This window comes from Panthera pardus, unplaced genomic scaffold (assembly GCF_024362965.1).
Source record: "Panthera pardus isolate Hobbes unplaced genomic scaffold, ASM2436296v1 HiC_scaffold_21, whole genome shotgun sequence".
Classification (NCBI taxonomy): Eukaryota; Metazoa; Chordata; class Mammalia; order Carnivora; family Felidae; genus Panthera; species Panthera pardus.
Genome location: NW_026526777.1, coordinates 57,585,796 through 57,600,640, shown reverse-complemented (window position 1 = coordinate 57,600,640; position 14,845 = coordinate 57,585,796). Strand labels below are relative to the sequence as shown.

The window sequence follows — 14,845 nt, the reverse complement described above, 5'->3', positions numbered from 1 at the left end:
CCTGCGAGAGGTCTGCGAGTGGAAACTACATTTGGGGAAGACTCCATGGCGACAGGTAGCAAGAACTAGAAGATGGTCATACGATTTTGCCGAGCGATTCTACTTCTGGTTACTAAGGGGAAATGACTCCATATCTGTTAATGAAAACTTACCTTACAGACGGGATCTACGTGACAATGTTAGAAGGGAGGGGTTTAATGTGTGTGTGTGTGTGTGTGTGTGTGTGTGTGTGTGTATCACAAAGACTGTGAAGGACCGTGCGAGGATATTTTACCCTGATGCTAAAATAGTATTTGGTCACAAGTATGCAAACATGTGTCTACCCACAGAGACTTACTGGAAAAAACGTTAAAGATGAACGCTGGCAGGAAGGCATGATCAGAGACAATTGTCTCTTTCTTTCTTTCGAAAGAAAGTTCATGTCAGGCCAACTACTTATCAAGAGCTTTTTAGAAGGTAGATATTAATTTGTAATAAAGCAAACATGTGCATGCAGACATGCTCCAAACACTCTTATTTAACTGCTTCTTGGGTATGGGGGTGGGGGGGGGCGTGTGAAGAAATGGGAGTCACTCAAGTGAGGGTCCGGGAGAGAAATGAGAAGAAAAAGGGGTTGAGAAACTCAGGGCCCCAGCAGCAGCCCTTTGTCCCCCGAGGCGGTGTCTCTGGATAGCATCAGGGACCCGGGGGGCCACGGCGGGGGAAGCCTCACGTCACAGCGGATGTGACATGAGACAGGTGGGGAAGCAGGACCGCTGTGACCACCGCACCTCATTTCCTTACACTGTCCCCGCACTGGGCCACGATACCGATGTGGCCTTGGGCCATGCCTGCAGCGGAAGATTTGAACTCAGGTCGGTGGCAGGAGATGAGACGAAACCACGTTCCTTGTCTGCTTGCATTTGGTTTCACTGACACATTCACCACAAGGGGCCAAGGCCACAAGGTGTGGGGTTAGCGCGAGTGGGGGGGCGGGGGGGGGGGCGGCAAAGGAACTTTTTCTTCGGAGAGAAAGGCATCTGTACTGCAAAGACTTTCCACGATTCCACACCCACCCCGAAAGCCCCCTCTTACCACAGGAAGTGCGCTCACCACTGGAGGAATAAAGAGGCTCTTGAGAGCGGTCGCATCTTCACTCTGCCTGCACAGCTCAGAAGGACCTCAGCCATGAGACCTCTCGTCCTGGCCCTGCTCGCCATCTGCTTTCTCACCGAATTCATGGCGGAAGGTAAGCCGATAGGCTCTGCGTGAGACGGGCAACAGATAACGCGGGCAGGTGGGCACACGTCTGGGGTCTGAGTCAGGTTCTGACTCGAGAAAACTGCTTTCCCCGGGGTCAGCCTCAGACTTCCCCCGCGCAGAATGGGAAGGGTAATTTTGCTTTCGGGGGACTTGATGGATGCCGAGGACAGACAGAACTCGCTTAGAGTCTGGGCTCCAACTTTTCGTAACTGGGTGACTTGGGGGTACGTTTCGTAGCCTCTCTGGACCTACACTTACTTGTAAGTTGAATATAACGACAGACACTCTCACCTGGGCTTAACATGTAAACGAAAAAAATTAGGGTGACTTCGCAGATTTCCTCACGAGTAATAATTTCTTGATTAACGTTAGCCGTGGCCTGGTGGTGATGATCGCCTACGCCTTTGTAGCTTTTGCCTATTTAATAGCTCCCTTGATCCATTCTCAGAATTTTGGAAATTTTCGCCACAATGCGAGGATGAATTGGAGGGTGTATGTCTTGAGGCAAATCATAAATTTCTGTTTGAAAAAATGAATGGGAGCTCATGCCTTCATACCCAGGAAATCAGTATTGCCTTCAAGTAGGGAGAGTCTATGATTACTGCTATGAATGTTGTTCTCATTAATGATAAACTTCTTTAGTTTATAAGAGACCATGTGATAAGGGCTGACAGATCAATGCCTTACACCCATTCAGAGAATCCTGTAAGACAGACCAAGATGAGACCTAGCTATACTAAGCCTCACCTGACTTTTCTACATGTTTCTTTCTTTTTTTTAAGTTTACTGATTTATTTTTGAGAAAGAGAGAGAGAGCGCACACAGGGGAGAGGCAGAGAGGGAGGGAAAGAGAGAGAATCCTTAGCAGGCTCTGCACTATCAGTGTGGAACCCGACGTGGGGCTCGAACTTACAAACCTGAGATCACGACCTGAGCCAAAATCAAGAGTCAGACGCGTAACCGACTGAGCCACCCATGCACCCTTACGCATCTTTATTTCTTAAAGGATCATTTCCCCCCACAGTTGATTGGAGTTTACTTCTCATGGCTCTGGCAGTAAGAGGGACTGTCCTTCGAGTATAATTAAGGTTTCAGCTAACTCTCCTTTCAGTCTCTTAATTTGTAGCCAAGTTTCCTCCCTGAGTCACTTCCCAAGTTTCTTCCCTGAACGACCGCTACGCGTCCCACTGGGGTTTAGCCTCTAGCAATCTGTGCTCTGACTCAGCTCAGCAATATGAGCGAGGGCGATGTCTTCAGCCGTAACACACGCGCACAGACGCTGCTGGGAATAAGAAGATGTGGGGGGTTAGAGTCTAGAGGATTCTTGGGGTCTTGGGGACTCCATGTTAGGTGCTTCTCAGAGAAAAATGCTGTTTCCCAAGCAGTGCCCCACATCGGGCTCAGTGCTGACAGCTCAGAGCCTGGAACCTGTTTCGGATTCTGTGCCTCCCTCTCTCTCTGCTCATGCCCTGCCTCTTTCCCTATCTCAAAAATAAATAAGCATTAAAAAAAAAAAGAGATTCTACCAAACTCTTAATTATTATTACCCCTCCCCAGTTATTTCCCCTTCTTCAATATAAGATGGCTGTCTAAGCTGAAGCGTAATCCCCCTTGGGGGGGGTTTCTACTGAGGACGAACAGTTGATGAACGACATCCTTTATATATCTCACACTTTAACATGTAAAATAATACATGAGGCTCCCCCACATTTTCTGTCGCCTTCCCCAAATTTCTCTTTATCACATCACCCTTTGTCAGTTTATTTGTAGCATTGCAACATTCATGCTATTGGAAACGATATTTTATTTTTGTTTGCTTGGTTTTCTTCACCAGGCGTGGGGAGTGAAGTTCTAGAAAGGAGCATCTGCGTGAGCCTGACGACCAAGAAACTGCCAGTTAAAAACATTAAGACCTACACCATCAAGGAGGGCTCCATGAAAGCAGTAATGTGAGTTTGTTTCCCCAAAAGCTGGGCTTGATGGGACACAGCGTATAGAAATACTGCCCTCCTCAGGAAGTTGGCCCAGAGGAAGACTTCAAGCGAAGCAACCGCCCCTTTGTTTTTCTGTATTAGCCACGTCTTTATGGAGCACCGAGTGGCAATTTTTGAAAGCAGTTTGGCAATCAGATAAAGAATATCATCCTTCTGTCTGATTTAGCTTAGCAGAAGAGTCTGACTGGGAACCGGATGAATATTGTGCTTCGTTCTGAAGGCTAGGTTGGGAGATGGCTGGTTAGGGCAGGATCTGACCATAGGGCCACACTGGTGTGAGATGCTTCCCTTCCCGCCTCCTTTCCCTCACCCTTCCCTTCCCTTCCCTTCCCTCACCCTTCCCTTCCCTTCCCTTCCCTCACCCTTCCCTTCCCTTCCCTTCCCTTCCCTTCCCTTCCCTTCCCTTCCCTCACCCTCCCTTCCCTTCCCTTCCCTTCCCTTCCTTTCCCTTCCCTTCCCTTCCTTCACCCTCCCTTCCCTTCCCTTCCCTCACCCTTCCCTTCCCTTCCCTTCCCTTCCCTTCCCTTCCCTCACCCTTCCCTTCCCTTCCCTTCCCTCACCCTTCCCTTCCCTTCCCTTCCCTTCCCTCACCCTCCCTTCCCTTCCCTTCCCTTCCCTCACCCTTCCTTCCCTTCCCTTCCCTCACCCTTCCCTTCCCTTCCCTTCCCTTCCCTTCCCTTCCCTTCCCTTCCCTTCCCTTCCCTTCCCTTCCCCTTCTCTTCCCTCACCCTCCCTTCCTTCCCTTCCCTTCCCTTCCCTTCCCTTCCCTTCCCCTCCCTTCCCTTTCCTTAGGGTGTGCTAAAGTCGGGCGCCATGTTTTAGCAGTTACTGTATATTCAGGAAATGTGTGACGAACTAGCCCACAGGGAACCATTGTCTTTCCAGGGTCTCATTTTCAGAATAGCAGCTCCCCCAACACATAAGTACGACTTTACCCAAAGAAATTAAATAAGGAAATCACCTTTGTCCCCAAAACAAGACGGATGTGACTGACTCTATCTTTGCCTTGCTTTGCAGATTCATTACCAGACGTGGCCTCAAGGTCTGCGCGGATCCACAAGCCGAGTGGGTGAAAAAGGCCGTAGAAAGCGTGGACAAGCCCACCAGAAGAAACATGAAACAGACCAAGCCAACAGGAGCCCAACATTTCACCAATTCAGCTGTGACCCTGACCACATAGTGGCCTTCTGGCACCTTGTTCCCTCACTAGCCCGCCAGCTCATTTCCCTTTACAAACTCCTGGACTAATTAGATTGTATTCACTTTTTATAAAAGTGCTGTGCGAGTCCACTTATTTTCTTGTATTTTTATTTTTCATGTCTCTCATCTTCATATAGATAGATGCTTTAATTAATAAATATTTATTACTCAGAAGAGTCTCAAAGCCTATGCATTGCGTGTTGGGAAAGGGTAATACATCACGTAAGTTCTAACTCTGTCCTAACCGTACCTCCCTTCGATGGTACTCATGACGGGAGCGATTCTGGCCAGTGTCTGTCAGAGATGAGAGCTGTATTCACCATTCTTAGGTTCCAGCTTGCAGTGGTTCTCCACACACGAGTCACAAGTGACAACGGTGGCCATGGAAACAATTTAGGATCTACCTCAACCTGTTTTCCTAACAGAGTTCTGTTTGTGGAATAAGGGAGAAAATACTGTCATTGCATTTCTATCCGGAGCGTCCACCTACTCAAAAAGTGGCTTCACTCGTGTTTGATCTCTAGCAAATTCTCTTATCCCTCTGTGTTTCTTTGGGTCTCCCGCGAAAGAACGCAGACACGGGACGTGTCGGTTCTTTGTCAAGGTAGCAAAGGTCAGACATTTGGTGAGAAGATACTTTATTCAAATGACCGTCAATGCTCTTTGAACGGGCAATGCTGCCTTTCTGTGACATCTGTAATTGTCACCACTTCAGGGAGCGTTCTAGGCACGCTTGCCTGCCAGTAAGCTTTTAAACACCTCAAACACTGTCAACCTGGACCATTCCTTGAATGTGATCACAACTTGCGGTAAGTAAAGTTTTAACGAAACGCGGCATCTAGGCGCTCAATATCCCAGACTCACGCTCTCTCACGTTTTCATTAAATTGCCGATTTGATTCACGTTTATGGCTATACTACCCCAGTAGCTGGTGATGCGGACATCTAGGTCTGACTCTAAACAGCAGGAACTTACTGTGCCTTGATCGTTTGAAGGGAAGAGAGAGTACTACTCTCTAGTCCTCAGGGGGCACTCCACGCTATCAAATGCTTTTCCGAGAGTAACCGAGGGCAGCTGGTTGAATCAGCTCACTTCTAGTCATTCAGCTAGCGAGCCAGAGCGGAAACCACCAGAAAGCTGCTTCCCAGGACACTGTGGACCCATCTATCCCTCCCGCTTCAATTTGCCCACCCTAAGTTGGAAAGCCGGTCTTGAAGAAACGAGCACCAAGGATAAAATACTCGCTTTGTGAGGGGCGACTCACGGCAAAGTCACGGATGGGGAAGGCACGGATCCTTGAATGAGCTGCGTATGTGCCTTTCCCCAACGTCTCCCAGACGCTACAGGTTTTCATGAGATCGTGGGATATGGGGAAGAATGTACATATGTGCATCTTGTTAACTTATCACATTATCTAAAGAGGTGCTGTGTGATGCCGAGGGGTTTCAGCCAAACGTTGTACAGCACCTCCCTCCTTCTCTCTCTCTCTCTCTCTCTATATATATATATCGTCAAAATTTAATTTTTTTTTACATTTTTATTTATTTTTGAGAGACAGAGAGAGAGACAGAGCACACGTAGGGGAAGGGCAGAGAGAGAAGGAGACACAGAATCCGAAGCAGGCTCCAGGCTCCGAGCTGTCAGCCCAGAGCCTGACGCAGGGCTCGAACTCACGGACTGTGAGACCGTGACCCGGGCCGAGGCCGGACGCTCAGCCGACTGAGCCACCCAGGCGCCCCAGGTATATGGTCAAAATTTAAATAGCACAAAAGGGCTGCCAAGGAAACCCACAGTCCCCGGCCCTATGAGTTCTCTTTTCTAATCTTCCTCCTTACAAACAACTGCTTTTCACTCTTTTGGCGGAGGGTCCTTCGCATAGTCACCTTCAAATCACCAAGAGTTTCACACCACCGTCTTCCGGGTTGTCGATTTGGACATTATCTGTGACTGCCTCTACGAACCACGAGAACTTAGCTCCCTTAGCCCCAAGTTTCTGCCGTTGTCTCTGTATGATTACGCGGCTATTTTCAGTTCGTTCTGTTTATAGCTTTAAGTCATAAACCTATCATTTATTTCTTGTCCTGTCACCTACGGGCAGCACGTCCTGACTTTGCATGTGTTAGTACCGTTCTGTTTTCTACAGCAAAGACTTAAATACGGTTGGCTACGTCACCAGCGCTAGTGGATTGCTTTGCAACTGCTAAGACAGTGAATCTCATAACCGACCTCGATTGGAGACCAAACAACGAACGCGTGCAAATTGTGAGGCCTACAGCTCAGATCCGAGCCCCTGGAGGTGTGGTCCGAGTTCAAGCTCGTGACCACTTGAGGTCGTGCTGCCTTCCTCTCCTCAGAGGCCAGTCCCCTGAAGGCCAGACCACATACGCAGAACCCACGAAGAGACGAGCAGGCCTACATAATGCCTTCATCGAACCAACTAATTAATCTGTTCGTGTTCTTCCTCGCACTCATCCGACAGACGCTTACGTGTGCCTGATGCACGCAGTCTGGATGCTTTTCTGGGTCCTGGGATGCGGGGGGGGGGGGGGGGACCAGACACAGTCCTTTCCTGCGGGGAAGGGGACAAGTTCACCAGAGTGCCACAGAGGTGACGAGAGGGAGAGCGGAGAGTGGGGACAGTCACTGGCAGGCATAAAGCTGCCCTGGCTTCAGCCTGGGGACAGGACGGGCTTCCCCTGGAAAGTAGGCTTTAACCTGAGACGGAAGGCTGAGCCAGTTATCCAGAGGCGTTCCAGGCAAAAAGAATGAGCAGCCAGTCAAGCTGCCTGCAGGCAAGAGAGATGGGTTGAGGAAATGCACAGGGTTTCGTAGGACTGAGGGACAAAGAGAAGGTTAGAGAATAATCTGGGTGGGGGCAAAAGTGAGGGAGAGAGAGAGAGATGTTGCCGGGGCTTTGTCAGCCAGAACGAGGAGCGTGCCCACACGTGCAAGGCTGTGGGAAATGACCCTGGTTTCGAAGTAGAAATTGAAAGGCAGAGAATGAGGCGGGGGGGGGGGGGGGGGGGGCTGGGGAGCCAGTTGGGAGGTGGTTCTGGACCTGGTGACTTTTGAACTTGGCCTGGCCTGGGGTGACACGTTTTCCCTTTTCCTCTCGGACCTTTTCTGCTTAGCCCGGGTGCCCGTCAGGGACGCGTGACTGCCTGACTCTGACCGGGTGGCTCAGCTGTCACACCAAATGCCTCAGGCCAGCCAGTTGGGTCCCCGATTCCTGGGCTGCGGGCGGCCAGGGCCGGGATGCGGAAAAACCGCATTTGTGGAATCGCCTTATTATTTGCATTATTTACTGGCTAAGATTGGATCTGTGGGACCAAGATGAGTCAACCACCAAGAGGAAGGAGGAGGCTGGGCTGAGAAGCAATAAACCCGGTATCGGTGGGGGTTTTAGAGATCCACAGCCCAAACCTTTTCTGATTTTTCGGTTTCCTGCGAATTTGCTGAGCCCTTGCAAAGTACAGGGGGCACAGGATCTGGTCCGCTGTTATGGAGCCCGCGGTCTCGTGGGGGAGAAAGTGCAGTCCCCAAAGCCGTTCCCACTTGGACATTCCCAGAAGCTCAGCTCAGGGCTGGTCTCTTCTTAGAGCTTTGGGATGTCCCCAGCCTAGGTGACGGCCTCTCCTGTGCCCACTCAGCCCCTGGGTTTAGCTCTGTTATGGCTCATCTCACTCTGAAATACCAATTACTTTTCTTTATCTCCCGTCTTCGTCGTGGAGGTAGGGACTGTGAATTTGATCTCTCTGTTTCCTAGTGCCTGGCATAGTGCCCGGGACATCGCAGGCTTCCAATTGGTGGAATATAGACTACATTATACGTATCTCTACTCTAGCAGTTATCGGAAAAAGCAATAGGCATGGAGAAGAGAGAAGAGTTCAAAATGCCCCAGGGAGGCTGGGAAAAGCTCTGCAGAAGAGGTGATGTAAAAATTGCACCTTTACACCCGAGAAGGAGCTTTCTGGGAAGAGATGTTACAGGCAGGTGCTCCTTCCCCGGGGCGGGGTCCCGGGTATGAAAGCCCGGAGGCAGGAGAATCCAGGAATGTCAAGGGACACTGCTTCTTTCTGGGACTGCCGGGGTGAAGACGCAGGGGGTCATAAAGGCAAGGTCGCTGAGGCTAGACTGAGAAGCCCCGAATGCCCTGGAAAAGGGGAGGGGTTTCACCGGAGCACCCCTCGGCGGGGCAGCGTGATCAGATTGAGGTCGGAAATACTACCTTGGGGTGTGTGTGTGTGTGTGCGTGTGTGCGCGCGTGTGTGTGTGCAGAAAATGGTTGGGGGTGGCGGGGAACAGCGAGGTGACCGCTGCATCAGGCCGGGCTGGAGGAGGTGGTGGCCCGAATGAGGTCGTGGCGGTGGGAATAGGAGCCAGAGCCCCAAGGCGGGACCGGCATGGTTTGGTTGTCAACCGGATGTGCGGGCAGAACCAGTGGGGAGGAAGGAAGTGGGGCTGTTCCGAGGCTTCCAGCTTGGGTGGCTGGTCAAGAAAGGGCACAGGTGATTAGTAAGATTTTCGTCGAATTTCTGGTGAGGTTACTAGTGGATCCGGAAGTCAAACAGCACCAAGGAGAAGGGGATGAGAAGGAGGAGGCCTGGGAGCGTAAAAAGACTGTATAGGCCCCAGCGCTCCAGTCATTCAGACCAAAGCCCGAGCTACACTCTTATTCCCTTTTGACAGACCCTCTTTTGCCAAGGGCGAGGTAAAAATAAGACTGAGTATCTGTGAGATGCTCTGTGCCCCTTGGGGAAACAAAGGTACCCATAAATGGAATACAGTATCCGCTGGGTGAGTCACCAGTGTTATTTTAAGACGGATTTGTCACTCGGCAGTGGGAGGCAAAGAGGAGAGGAGAGATGAATCTGTAATGAGAGAAGAGGGAAAAGAGATACAAAAAAAGGTTGGGAGTGGGAATCGGGGGTGACTGTGAGGCGGTGTTTGAGGACAGGGGGGCGGGGGGCAGAGGCCAAGGGGACTTGTCTTTTTTCTTTCCTTGGGAGGAACTAGTAAACATTGGGACAGTCGGCTGAGGGGGGGAGGGCACAGGAATGAGCAGGGGTGATGAGCTTGGAGGCTCAGGGGGGGAGGGCACAGGAATGAGCAGGGGTGATGAGCGAGGCCAGACTGAGATGGTCTTAATCGGAACCAACAGATGCTGTGTGAGGGGCCATTGGATTCCGTTTCTCTGAAGACTGGATGGGGGATGGGGGGGGGAAAGGGGTAGATGGGGGAGGGGAGCACTGGCAGACTAACCCAACATAAGCAGTGGGGGAAAGAGAGAGCCAGGGGTCCTCGTGCGATCTCCCTCCCCCTTTCTCACCACCCCGGGGTAGATACTAGTGTGGCCCTTAGGAGCCTTAGCTCCTCCTGGACTCCTGTACTGGCTTTACCACTTACTGTACAGGTGACCACGGGAAAATTCCTCAATTTCTCGGTGTCTTAGGCTGCCTCATTTATGAAATTGGAATAATAATAGTGCTGAAGATTATTGTGAGGGTTAAAGCACTTAAAACACAAAGGGCTGGCACAAAGGGAAGGCTCAACGAATGTTAGCTTTTATTATCCCTAAGTGGGTAGGATGGGAAAGGATGTGGTAAAATGGAGGGTGGGTGGAAAAAGGAATAGATACGTGGCACATCCACCAGATTTCCTGGAAGCTGACACTTACTGGCTGCGGCCTCGGGCTCCATCATTTAGGCGAAACTGGATTGAATTTCCTCCATTTTCTTTATAATTGCATCTAACCCACCAAATCCTAGAGTGTTCTATGGAATACTTGTACCACGAGAGTCGCCATTTTTTTAATACAAGCTACTATGGCCGTATGCATTTAGGAAATGATCACACTATCCCCCCTCCTCTTGGAGGATCACGGTGACGTAGCTTCTCCCAGTCTCAGAGAAGTACTGTGAAAAAGACAGTGCTCATGCTCACTTATCTCACTGCATCCTCAGGTTAACCTGAGTACAAAACTCCTTTCCCTATACCATTTGCCAACATCCGAGGAACACCTACGTTTTTGAAAACACTGGAGACCGAAAATCTACTCAGATCCATAACCTTGCAGGAACGGAGCTACAATCCGGTAACGGCACCAACACAACCAGAACGAGGCATCTACTCCAGGTCTGCTCATTTCTTGTCTCTGGTGGAGCCTAGAGACCCACTTTGGAAAATGTCTGTTATCGTGGGGCGTGTGTGTGGGTGTGCGCGCGTGTGAGGCGCTCCCGGACTCTTTGGTTCCTTTCTGTTGTCATTGACCAGGTACTGCCTAAAGTGTCTACTTACCAGCCCCTGTTGGATACCTACTATGAATGAGATGTCATGCCAAGTACTTTGGGGCCAAAGGAGAATACTTGAAAGATCCTAAACTTTCCTCTTCCTCTGGCTTTGCATATGCCTTTCTTTATGCCCGGAGAGCGACCCCCTGCTTCCTCTTTCCTCCTTCTCCAATCGTCAGTGTCCGTCTCAGATGCCACCTCCTCTAAGAAACGTTCCCCGTGCTTCCAGCTGGATTTCATCTGTGGCTTCTCTCAACTTCCAGCCTTTTCTTAGGCTATTCGTTGTACTCTGTCTCAAGTTGTAGCTATTTGTGAATTTTTATCCGTCAAAAAAAAACCCACCAAAAAACGGGGGGTTGTTGGCAGGAGGGACTGTGTCCCATTCATCTCTCTATTTCCTGTAGTGCCAACAACAGGGCATCCCCAGAGTCCGTGCTCAACATACAGTTGCTGAGTTAGAGTTGTTAAAAGTAACATAAGGTGTGGTCCCTGTCACTGAAGCCATTTATGTTGCGGTTGTGGAGACAGTACGCACAAAGGGTACAAAGGTACCAAAGGGTACAAAGGGTACAAAGGTACCAAAAGGTACAAAGGGTACAAAGGAGGGCACAAAGACAACAGAAGGTAGAGGTGAGTGGTAACTGGCTAGTTAATGGGATGGACTGAGGATGATCTTATATTTCTTTCAAAGAATCAGTTCCAGTTGATTGGTAGTGATCTTCTGTATTTGGTGAGATCTTGAGGGTACTTCTTGGCTCCATGGAAAGAGGGCCGTGGTCAGTTATTGGTGTCTTCCTGGTGATATGAGCTCACTGGTGGCATGAATTTAGATTATTTGGTGATGTTTATGGTCAACAACGCATGGGGCTGAGAAGAAGCAGGTTATTAGGGGCCGATTGGGATTGGTCACAGAGAGCTTGTGCCATGGATAAAGATATTGCAACTGGACCGTGGAGAGGGAGTAGGAATTAAAAACTCATGGGGAGGGGCGCCTGGGTGGCTCAGTCGGTTGAGCCACCGACTTCGGCTCGGGTCATGATCTCATGGTTTGTGAGTTTGAGCCCCGCGTCGGGGTCTGTGCTGACGGCTCAGAGCCTGGAGCCTGCTTCTGATTCTGTGTCTCCCTCTGTCTCTCTGCCCCTCCCCTACTAATGCTCTGTCTCTCTCTGTCTCAGAAATAAACATAAAAAAAAATTAAAAAAAAAAAAACCTAACGGGAAGAAGTGATGTAAGAGAAAAGGTATGGTGGGGGTAAAAGACCAAGATATTTTTGTGGATTATTTAATGAATTTGCCTCTTCTCTTAGACTATCAGTGCTGTGAAGTCAAAGCTCATTTTTGCTCTCCTCATGACTGTATACCAATGGCCGGCAGTGTGCCCAGAACAGTACAAACACTCGGCAAATATGCACTGAGTGAGCCAGGAGCATGGCCAGGAGAGTTAACACGACAAGTAGGATAAATGCAAATGTGGCTTAGGAAGGCTTCTTGAGACTGAAGAATTACCTTTATTTTGCAGTCCCTCTGGAGAGGTGAAATTATTTAGGGGACAACTTGAGTTCCCCTGAGACATTGGTGGTGTATTTGAGTCCCTCTGGGGAGGTGAAATTATTTAGGGGACAACCTGAGTTCCCCTGAGACGTCGGTGGTATTTGAGTACTCTATCTCATAGCTGAATTAAGGCAATGCATTTAGATCCGTCTCCCATGATTGGACCTCATCACAGCCTTACACACCTGTACCCACGCCAGTAGGAAATGTAAGTCCCAGTAAAGCGTGGGTGTCCAAAACACGTTTCTGGGGCCATGCACAGAGGCTCCCCAGGTTCCCAGGGAGAAAGCACTCTCGCCTGTCGCAGAAGAGCAGGCCATTTGTGAGTGGGCTTCAGGGCCGGGACATAGTCATGAACGGAGACACCTGCAGCCTGAATCCTCTCCTCTGGCCTCATGGCTCCACGAGCGGCAGCTCAGTTTGGGAGGAAGATTCGTCTCATTCCGCAGGACAATTGCATGAAAAGAGCTGTGTGTGAGGCCTCCCTGCACATCCCATCACAATGGGTTGAGAGAAACAGTGAATATTTACACATCCAAGCCGTGGACTTTCCACCTGGACAAAATATAGGCCTTCGTGTTTGGTGTTCATGGTCAACAGACAAGGCAAGTGGGTCATTAGTGTGGTGTCGTGACGGCTTTAATCCCTCCGGCGATTATTTTTCTGCCTTGGCTGGAATTCTCGGACTGACTCGCTCATCACAGTGTTGAAATTTTGTGGCGTGTCTGGAAGAAGTGGTCTCGGGTGTCAAGGAATCAGAATTAGTTAAGTGTGTTGATCGACAACAGCAGGGGAATCTAATGGTTAGATTAGATGACAGGTCGTTCTACTCATTGCTACCAACAGTCCTTTCCCATTTGTCCAAGAAACCGTTCGGCCTTTGTTTGGATTAATGCTCACATTTACGTGGACTGAATGTGACTATACTAAATTTTACATCCCATGTAATAGACTTGTGATATTTAGTAAAGAATACTTTGGGGATGGACATTAGATCCTTTTTTTTTTTTTTTTTGAACACTAGATTCGAAAGTGAGTCGCTTAATGCAGTTGGGGTCATTTCTTGATCTGCCTAGTGATTGTACTGGGGTGTTCAGTTGGTGAAAAGTCTCTTAGTTGTTAACTTGCATGTATTTGTCGCTATGTGTGTTATCATTCAAGTAAAATGGAAAGAAGTTCACCTGTTCTCATCATATTTAATACTGGAATTCTTTAAGAATCTGCAAGAGTTAAATTTGACAAAATTTTGTATTTATGTATTTATTTAAGGATTTTATTTTTTTTAAGTTTATTTATTTATGAGAGAAAGAGGGAGAGAGAGTGCATGTGAACAGGGGAGGGGCAGACAGAGAGGGAGGGAGAGAATCCCAAGTGGGCTCTGTACTCTCAGCGCAGAGCCCGATGCGGGGCTCAGACTCATGAATTGTGAGATCGTGACTCGAGCTGAAACCAAGAGTCAGATGCTTAACTGACTGAGCCACCCGGCTGCCCCTTAAGGACTTTATTTTTAAGTGATCTCTACACACAACGTGGGGCTTGAACTCACAACACCAAGGTCAAGAGTTGTGCGACTCAGTCCTCCAACTGAGCCAGTCAGGGGTGCCCCAGTAGCAGATTGTCTTAAAGGTGAAAGTTTTAAGGTCCCTAGAAGGGGAAGAAGACAGCTATTTCTCATTACGTTCACCTCGAACAATTAATTTCATGGAGTTGATATAATATTAATCATAATCACCAGTGTGGAAATCTTGCTCCCCCTGCCCAATGAAGTGTTTCTCCATTTACCTGGTCAGAAGCAAGATCAACAAGCAGAGGAAAACTGCATCCAAATAAAAAGATCCCAGGATACCCTTGATGTATCCCCCTGGCGTATTATCTTGATGCCTTGAAAGTAAGAAACAACGCCAAATGCCTCTGTTTGCAAGTGTCTTTTGTGAGAACATTTTCCTTGAGATCAGGGAGGAAGATGGGAATTGTAATGTTTACAAATGAGGATGAAGAGGCTGCCCAGCCGAGGTAAGGACTCAGCCATGGCTTTGACTCTGGTCCGGTTCTGTGTTCTATGTCCTTCAAGTATTCTGCATTGAATATTTACTATTTTAATAGTTAGGATAGATGTAAATAAGGATCGTTCGGCAACAGACACCCACAACTCTTTATAGAGTGTGCATCCCATATAAAGCAGAGGGCCGGGTGCCTTGGGCAGTGGAGAGGATCCACAAATCCTTTCTAATTAAGTGTGTATCTTCCTCCAGCCAGGTCCTTGGCTTTCTCAAGTTGGGTGGGGTGCGTTTTAAAAATTACGAGCAAACTGCTGTAACTCTTGCATTAATGCTCTCTCTTAAGACACTGGCAAACTGTGTTCGAAGCTCTGAGGACCTGAATGTGGCACCGAAGTTCAAGAATAACGATGGGAGCCAAGCCATCCTTAATTAGCACAGCTAAACCAAGGGCCTGTGACTAGGGAGGGGCAATCTGCAAAGATCGCGTGAAGGTACAATGATTTCTAACTCCAGCTCCTACCGAATAAATGTAATGTATCGCTTCGTGCACAAATATATAGTATTTTATT

General features: G+C 49.0%; 1 protein-coding gene across 1 annotated transcript; it reads left to right on the top strand.

Annotated features, from left to right (window-relative positions):
- Positions 1–1,028: 1,028 nt before the first annotated feature.
- XCL2 (X-C motif chemokine ligand 2) lies at positions 1,029–4,610 on the top strand. The gene is made up of 3 exons (XM_019423929.2): positions 1,029–1,228; positions 3,077–3,191; positions 4,254–4,610. Exons 1-3 carry the CDS (start codon positions 1,168–1,170, stop codon positions 4,414–4,416), a joined length of 339 nt encoding a protein of 112 aa, XP_019279474.1. The 5' UTR covers positions 1,029–1,167; the 3' UTR covers positions 4,417–4,610.
- Positions 4,611–14,845: the final 10,235 nt, after the last annotated feature.